Raw genomic sequence first — 9607 nt, forward strand, 5'->3', positions numbered from 1 at the left:
ATTAAGATTTACTGGTATTACTATCCTTGTGGGGACATTTGGTCCCCAGGACGTGATGAATACCAGGTGCACACACACACACACACACACACACACACAGACAGACAGACAATTCCATTGATAATAATAAATGTTTCTGAGCACCACATCAGCTTATCAGAATGATTTCTAAAGGATCGTGACACTGAAAACTGTAGTAATGTCAGCGTTGGCCTCACAGTAATAAATTACACCTTAAAATATTTTCAAATAGAAAATTATTATTTTAAATTGTAATAATTTTTACAATTATTTCTATTTTTGATCAAATAAATGCAGGCTTGGCGAGAATGAGGATGAGGTGAGAATTGCAGATTTAAACAGTAGTGTACATATACCTTTCTGTTTAACCAGCACAAATAATTGTAATTTTAATCATAATAATAAAATTATGATTAAAATGGAGAAGACCAAGGCCAATTTCACAGACAGGGCTTAGATTAAGCCATGATTGGGCCTTAGATTGATTAGGACATTTAACTTTTAATAAATGTGCCTTATACACTATAAAACAAATTGTTTCAAAAAGTTATTTCAACTTAAAATAATTTGTTACCCCGCTGATTTAAAATTTTTAGTATAGTCAACTTGAAATTTTAAGTTACTCAATGTAAATGTAAGAGACAACTGGAATATTTTAAGTCAGCGAGGTAACAAATTATTTTAAGCTGAAACAACAATTTTACTCTGGTTGAGTCTGCGTGCTGCTTGATGACACACAATATTTCATAAATGGGCTTCTTACTCTGCAAAAAGTGATAAGTGCACATCAGTAAAAAGTTATGCAGACTTAACTTCAAAAAGATTGAGGAAACCCGTTGCCTTAAAATGATTAAGTAATTAATAATAATAAAAAAGTATAAGATAAGTGAATTGTCAAGTTCTGAAGTTAAGTCAGCATCACTTTTTTCTGGTGTGCACCTTGAGATAAAACAACAGACATATTTTAAGATCAGTTAGTGCGAGTTTCGTTCAGTTAAAACAGCCCTGACGTACATTTTAGTGCATTTTAACTGAAGCCTTGTCTGTGAAGATAAGATAAGAAGATAAGCAAAGTTGCAGCAAAGTTACAGGCCACACAAACTTCATCAACAAAGGTTTTTTCTCCATTCTGTCACTGATGGAGTTTTGGTTCCTTGCCGCTGTCGCCTCTGGCTTGCTTAGTTGGGGACACTTCATTCCCAGCGATATCGTCGACTTGACTGCACAGATACTATTAGAACTGAACTGAGCTGGACGATGGCATCACTGAATTCAATAATGAAATGCCTTTAACTGAAAATTGAATGCTTAATCTTGTAAAAAATACATTATTGTCATCATGTCAAAGGTATGTGCTAACACTTATGAAAAAGTGAAAGAGCAAGATTGCAGGCCACACAAACCAGTTCATCAACTCCATGCATGTTCATCTAATTGTTTGGTCTCTGTCTTCCAGGTTCTCTCTGCCAGTTAGATGGTAAGTTGTCATAGATTTAAATCATTCCACATATCTTGAGGAAATTATATCATTTGGAAATTCCCATATTGTCTTTTCTCTCATCAGTGTGTGGTCAAGCCCCTCTTAACAACAAGATTGTTGGAGGGGAGGCTGCAAAGGCAGGGTCTTGGCCGTGGCAAGCCAGCCTTCGTATCACTGTTGATGGGGGTCAGGCCTTGTGTGGAGGGAGTCTAATCAACAAAGACTGGGTTTTGTCTGCGGCTCACTGCTTCCAGGGGTATGAAGTTTGGCAGACGCTTTGGATAAAAGCGTCTGCCAAATGACTAAATATATAAGATTCTTAGATTCACTGGATAGGTTTAATGTTCATTTCAGGTGTTAGGTAAGAGGCGGAGGCAGACAGGAAAGTTTATGATACCAAAAAAAGCAAATAGAATACATTTGATTTAAAACATAATATAGGTCTGCTCGGTCATGCTCATTCAGAATGCTGCTTTATATGCTAAATTATAAGCAATGTCACAAAAATCAGATTAGAGACACTTGAAATGTTGAAATGTGTTAATGTGTATTAAAGCAAACTTGAACTGAAAGCTCAATAAGTAATCCTTAACATTACCTGTAAAAGTGACTGGGGCGTGTACTGTAAACGATATAGGCATTGAGAGAGTCAAAGGAGTCAGACTCTCATGGTGGTTGGGTCCGAGAACGTTTGATGAACACGTCAACACCTGCTTTACATCTCATTAGAGACCGAGAGTAGAGGAAACAACAGTCAGACCACAGAGAAGAGCAGAAGTATGAAGTTAAACGCAGCTTTGAGTGTTGCTGGAACCATTCTTCTCAGCATAGCAGGTGAGTCTATAAAATTAAATATAGATTTAATAATGTTTAAATTAATTAATAGTGACAAATCAATTTAATTCCTGATGCTAAGGAACTTTTAACTCAGACACACTGATACCTGAAATGGTAATATAGTGCAAACACCACCCGCTTCGGATGTTATCACTCTACCTGTTTTTCATGATTGTAAACACCTTTTGATTTGAAATCTTATGCTTAAATTCTTGAAACTGGATTTAAAGCATTTCAAATTGGTTGTCGACTTTGAACTACATTGTTCTTAAATACATAACATACCTGTACACACAAATACCACCTATTGTCTATTTTGTTTGGGTGTGTGTGTGTGTGTGTGTGTGTGTGTGTACTGTGGAAGCTTCTGTCACCAAAACAAATTCCTTGCAACAAAGCCCTTTTTCTTTCAAAGCATTGCCAAAGAAGGAATGATCTTGGTTCCCCAAAGAATCTTTCAGTGCACAGTTCTTAAAAGAACGTTTGAAGAACATTTTAATCATCTAAAGAACTTTTTCCTCTATAAAAATTATTTTGTGAAATGAAAATTTTCCTAGATGTTAAAGGTTCTTCATGGAATCACAGATACCAACAAAGAACCTTTGTTTTTAAGAGTGCTGAATGGGTATATGTCAAATCTATTAAATGTGATAGTATTAAAGCATAATTAATGTAGATAAGTTAGAGTATGTCATTAGGGTAAATAAAAGATCCTGAAAGCGACTGTAAGACCTGTTTCACATCAGCTGCACACGTAAGCAGCAGTCAAGTGTTGATTTCTGTCTAGTTCCTGTTTGTTCTTATTTGGTCAGTTTCCTGTCATTAGTTAATCATAGTTTATATTCGTTCATCGTATATTATTAGTCATCGTTTATTAGCCTCCCGAATCCCCAGATCCGCCCTGGCCTCCCGAGTCTCCTGTCCCGCCATGGCCGTCCAAGCTCCCTGATCCGCCCTGGAGACTTCCCTTGTCTCCTCCCTGTCCTGGCCCTGATCCAGCCTCCAGATTTAAATTATTTAAATTAGATTAGACTGAATAAAGCATAGCTCTCACAGGCCAAATCCTGACAACCATTTTATAATTCATGGCCATCATTAAAACAAACACTTAAAGCAGCAACTCAAAAATCGCTGTTTTTTGCATAGAGATGCAGTCAGTGTAAAAAGCACCCGCTGCTATAGTTACACTGCTACTTCACACGGTATGAAACAGGCCTCCTAATTTAGCTCACATTACTGACCGGTTCAGCTTCTATTTTCATGACAGAGGAGAACCGGCCCCCCTGACTGATCCTGGTTTCTCCCAAGGTTTTTTCTCCATTCTATCACTGATGGAGTTTTGGTTCCTTGCCGCTGTCGCCTCTGGCTTGCTTAGTTGGGGACACTTCATTCCCAGCGATATCGTCGACTTGACTGCACAGATACTATTAGAACTGAACTGAGCTGGACGATGGCATCACTGAATTCAATAATGAAATGCCTTTAACTGAAAATTGAATGCTTAATCTTGTCATTTTACATTATTGTCATCATGTCAAAGGTATGTGCTAACACTTATGAAAAAGTGAAAGAGCAAGATTGCAGGCCACACAAACCAGTTCATCAACTCCATGCATGTTCATCTAATTGTTTGGTCTCTGTCTTCCAGGTTCTCTCTGCCAGTTAGATGGTAAGTTGTCATAGATTTAAATCATTCCACATATCTTGAGGAAATTATATCATTTGGAAATTCCCATATTGTCTTTTCTCTCATCAGTGTGTGGTCAAGCCCCTCTTAACAACAAGATTGTTGGAGGGGAGGCTGCAAAGGCAGGGTCTTGGCCGTGGCAAGCCAGCCTTCGTATCACTGTTGATGGGGGTCAGGCCTTGTGTGGAGGGAGTCTAATCAACAAAGACTGGGTTTTGTCTGCTGCTCACTGCTTCCAGGGGTATGAAGTTTAAAACGTAAATACAACTCAAGACACTATTATAAACTGATAATAGCGGAATTAAAACTGACTTTCCCTATGCACAGCACCCTGGGTACCATTCGGATCTACCTGGGACGCCAGAGCCAGTCAGGATCAAACCCTAATGAAGTTTTCAGGACAGCAGGGACAGTCGTCAACCATCCTAACTATGGCAGTCTTAAAAAAGACAACGACATAGCACTTCTCCAGCTCTCTTCTTCTGTGACGTTCACTGATTACATTAGGCCAGTCTGTCTAGCGGCTGCAGGTAGTAAATTTGCTGCAGGTACAGACAGCTGGGTGACTGGCTGGGGAACACTACAGTCAGGAGGTGAGAGATTTGCTTGCAAAACAACAATACTGTTCAACAGCTTACCGTAATTGGACATTAAATGCATCCAAAATCGTCCTCTGATCTGTGTTACAGGTTCAACTTCTGACATACTGCAGGAGGTGATGATACCAGTTGTGAGCAACAGTGACTGTGATGATGCTTATAACTTTCTTCAAGTCACAAACAATATGATTTGTGCTGGATTGTTAAATGAGGGAGGAAAAGATGCATGTCAAGTAAGACATCAGTCAATTTATTCAGTTTTTTTTAAATTTACAATTTACAAAACACTCATCTCAAACAAGCCTAATAATAGTTTGACTTAACAGTTGTTAACTGTATATTTTCAGCTATATAAATGTTGTGTTTATCAATACAGGGAGACTCTGGAGGTCCATTGGTTACTAGGAATGGCTCTCTGTGGATTCAGTCCGGCGTTGTGAGTTTTGGTATTGGATGTGCTGACCCCAAATATCCCGGTGTGTACGCCAGAATCTCTCAGTACCAGGACTGGATCACCTCTACCATAGGCAGCAACTCACCTGGATTTGTCGAATTCAACAACAATGGATTCAGAATCTCTCCTAACCTCCTTTTATTTTCAGTTTCTCTTACATTCTCCATCATTCCTTTCATATGCTCCCTATATCTCTCTTCATAAAGATCGTTTGAATTACGGTTCTCAGGGTTCTTTGATTAAGTGGGCATTGTGCTGTACAAGCTTTATAGGCTAATATGTGAATAGGTTAGGCATAACTATATCCATTATTATATTGTCATTCATTCTTTATCTTTTTAAAAATGTTCTATTTGCCAGGATCATGGACCTGTTTTTGTTGTTTTTGCTCCCCAGGTTTCTCCCTCATGATCAAGTACTTGAGTAAAAGTACAGATACGTATAATTAATATTACTAAAGTACTGCTTTTTCAATTTTACTCGAGTGAAAATACAAAAGTACTCGATTTTTTCTGTACTTCAGTAAAAAAGTACTGATAGATTTATTTTGCAATTTAATTTTATATTAGCACATATTTTTATAATCCTACTGCCCAAAATACCTGTGATTTTCCCAAAATAACCACTATATGGAATCAAGATATATATTTTGTTGCTGATATGGACTACGTTGATGAGAGTGATGTAGTCACTGTGAAGCTTACACTAAGATGTACCTGAGAAAAAACTGATTTGACCATCTAATTTTCACCTGTAAGAAGAAAGGTGTTTTAAAACTTATAGTTATATATGACATGAGAATTAGGCCTGAAGTTAGGAAGAGCATTTTAAGGAAAATATAATTATATTTTCATGATTTTTTTCTTCTCAAACCTTGTCTGTGGTGTAAAAACACCCGTCCAAATGCTCCCAGAGGGCATCACTTCCCGCTCTGATAATTACTGTAGTTACCATGTTCTGAACATCACATCCTTTCTTTCTCCCTCAGATGGAATCGATCTAGGTGGCTGAATAAAAATATTTGGACTTTATATCTAAAAACTTCCTCAACTTAGCACCAGCAAGCTTGCTAGCTAGACAGTTAGCATCAGCTAAAAATATTTACTTATTTTCAGTATGGTTATGAATAAACATTCATATCTGTCAACTCGGCTAGATGATCTAAACAATATACAAAATTATACTGTTGATAAACAATATAAAAACAGACGTTAAATGCATAGCATAGGGCTAAATGCATAGCATTTTAATAAAACTGCTAACATTACAGCAGAGGGGAATATGAACGTGCATGAGTTATTTTATTTAATCTGTGTTTAAAAAAACTAAATATCAGACATAAAGGATGTTTGGAATTATAATGCATATAATGCATACTGATCATTTTTTGACTAGTTGTATTTCTTTGCAAATGCACTGCAGCCAGTTTTGTTTTAAAGTTGTATGTTATTTACAATAACACTTCATCTCAGAGTCTGAATAGCAGTAATTAAAACTCCATGTGTCTCCATTGTGGTTAGAGATATTGGTTACTGAACATGTAATTGTACTGAATATAGTTACTATGTTGTATTTACACAGTTTAAACAGAATAAATACAGAAAACATGGCTTAGATTACTCCATAAACTCCATATCAAATTTAATGGAGCAATTTCCACAATGTATATCTCATAATTATGACTTTATATTGCTCAGGGTGACATAATTAATTAATAAATCTTCTTTATGTCTTTTACAAGAGTAGACAAGAGAGACCAATCATGTACACTTTTATTAAATGTAAACATATTACAGGCTGTTACTGCACTTGCAGGGTAATGATTAAACATAAACCTTATAATCATGTTCAAATGTGAGTATCAAATATTGCACATCTAACCTTTGAGGCATGTTTATTTGTTCATCTCTGAATCATTATTGTATTGCTTTGCATTGTTTTGCCCCTCACAATAAAAATTAATCATAAAACGAAACATAAATATAATCTTACTAAGTCATATTATTGGGAGATATAGAGTGAAAGCTGATATTTATATGCATTTTATGTAAGAAGTTTGCTGTGCTGTTATAAATATCACACTGATTTAATCTTACTTTTGGCCATATAAACAGCAACTGTACCAAATTGCACATTTTTGCTCAGTTTAGGCCTCTGAATAAAACTTTTTTTTCTAATCAAATTTGAGTTCCATATTCTTCTGTATCATATGAGCCATAAAAGCCTGATGTAAAAAAAAAAAAAAAAAAAAAAAGGTTTTTTTTGGGTTCATCTCAAAAGTTCCATATATATATATATATATATATATATATATATATATATATATATATATATAAAAACATTTATAAACACAAACCCAGATTTCTGATGCATTATATATTCTCTCTCTCCTTTTTCTTTTCAAATTAGAAGCATTAGAGAAGCATCCAGTCATAAACGATGAGGAAGGTGTGTGCTAAAAACACTGCAGCAGGTCAGAAGATAAAACAAAGTGTGTCAGAGGTAAACTAAACAGGGTCCTTCTGAATGCGGCAGCACTTGCTTTACTCGTCATTAGACATTTCTCAGTAAACATTATACAGAGAATAATACGAGGAAGACGTTTTGTCAAGCTGTGTGTTTTGCAGGAGCATACTTCACATAGCAACCTTATTTTAACCTTGCATTAAAATACAATAAAGTTATATTTTGGTTTAAATGTAGGCCTATTCAGCACAAGATGATAGAACAACTTTTGATTAATTATCTTCTATTATTTTCTTTGCAACACCTAAAATACCTGAAATTAATGTTACCTCTTCGTTAAAAACTCAGAATAGTAAAGTGCAATATCATCATTAATTTAAAGTAAATGGAATTAGTTACGAATAGTTATTTTTCTATGCTTGACTGATGAATGGTTCAGTCTATCCTAGATTACATTATTAAACTAGCATAATTATGAAAAACCTTTTTAAAATAAGAACAATGCTACAATTAAATTGGCTGTTGGTTTTTTAAAAGAGCATTTAAGAGGCGTTTATACGATCACAAAAACACAATTGTCATGTAAGCTCAGCATTGTCACCGGTAGTCTTTGTAAACCCGCATTTCTTTTCATGTGGAAAATGAAAAGGTGAATTTGTGAAGAATATTCGGACCACTCTTTTAATATAATGCAAGTGAAAGGAGGACTGGATCTAACAAGTTACAAAAATGCACCATAAAGGATTTTATGAAAAGATCTCGAAAATCTTGAAATTCAGCCTTGCTCTTCTTTGAGCGTTCATGAGAGTTCATGAAAAGGGTAGCGATTCAGAGTGACTAGTGCATGATTCCAAATATCACCATACAGTCATACAGTTTGAGTAAAATATTGATATTGAAACGCAGACTAGAATCTAGTATTATAGCACAGATACTATACCAACACCTGTGACCATACGAATACAAATTAAATATATTTAATTTAATATATACAAAATGTTGTATAGTTTCACCAGAAAATGATTTAACATTTTCCACCGGCAACATGCTGTGCACTGGACTAAATGAGGGTGGAAAAGATTCATGTCAGGTACAATTTCACTAACTACAACTTTCCATTTACTACTTTTAATATTTGTTTTCCATCGTGGGGACTGTCTATGTTAGTGGTGATCCAGTCCTGGTACTGAGAGACTCTGGCAAACACACCAGGATATCTGTGGTCATCACATTTGGCTCCACCAAAACTCACAATACCAGACTGAATCCACAGAGAGCCATTCCTACTGACCACTGGACCTCCAGAGTCACCCTGTATTGACAAACATTTAGCATTTATATCTCTGACAATACACAACAAGCAACTGTAACAGACATAAGTGTGTAAGTGTGGCCCAAAGGTTAAAGTTAGGCTGGCTGTGTATTCACCGAAGCGTTTTATTTTTTTCCCTGAGGCAGTGTACTTTCAATTGTTTGTCAGTTTAGGAGCACTGAGCTTATTTTCTGTTGTCATCGAGAGGAAATTTTCTAATTATTTTGATCACCCACTGGTGGCAGACTGCAGGTCCCGATCTTATGCATTTATTAACTTTACATATGACTACGGTGACGTAAGTGTTTTTTATTGGCACAGTATGCACAAATTATTAGTGAATTTCTTATGCACTTTAAGTGGGCACTCTGGAGGGAGCAAAAATAAATATACTTTTTTTAGCTGAAATCATGGTCCTTGGTGATTCATAAAATGCATCTCCACAGCTACCATCACTTTGAAAGTCAAAAAAGCATATACATACAACCAAATTAATACCTGTGGCTCCTTTTGAGGTCTTATGGAGTTTAGTCCAATAGGTAGCTGAATTTGTCCGCACACTGCAAAAAAAAAGAAACTGACCAAAAAAAAGTACAGCAAAAATCCTATTACTTATTATTTATATGCAAAAGTGCAAAATGTATTAAAACCAGACCAGAGAGCAGACTTTTCAGCCCAAGCTTTCTTCAATGCTCAAGAAGCAAAAAAGCAACACCACACTTATATAGACACAATTGCAAATTGTTGACAG

At 35.8% G+C, this 9607-nt stretch overlaps 1 protein-coding gene across 1 annotated transcript; it reads left to right on the forward strand.

The window, feature by feature from the left end:
* The first annotated feature begins 2134 nt into the window (after nt 1–2134).
* Nucleotides 2135–7257, forward strand: LOC306860001 (trypsin-2-like). Its single transcript, XM_079401505.1, has 6 exons — nt 2135–2335; nt 3987–4007; nt 4095–4266; nt 4353–4618; nt 4715–4857; nt 5001–7257. The coding sequence occupies exons 1-6, from the start codon at nt 2281–2283 to the stop codon at nt 5280–5282; spliced, it is 939 nt and encodes a 312-aa protein (XP_079257631.1). The 5' UTR covers nt 2135–2280; the 3' UTR covers nt 5283–7257.
* Nucleotides 7258–9607: the final 2350 nt, after the last annotated feature.

The sequence above is a fragment of the Barbus barbus genome, assembly GCF_936440315.1.
Source record: "Barbus barbus genome assembly, chromosome: 3".
NCBI classification, from domain to species: domain Eukaryota; kingdom Metazoa; phylum Chordata; class Actinopteri; order Cypriniformes; family Cyprinidae; genus Barbus; species Barbus barbus.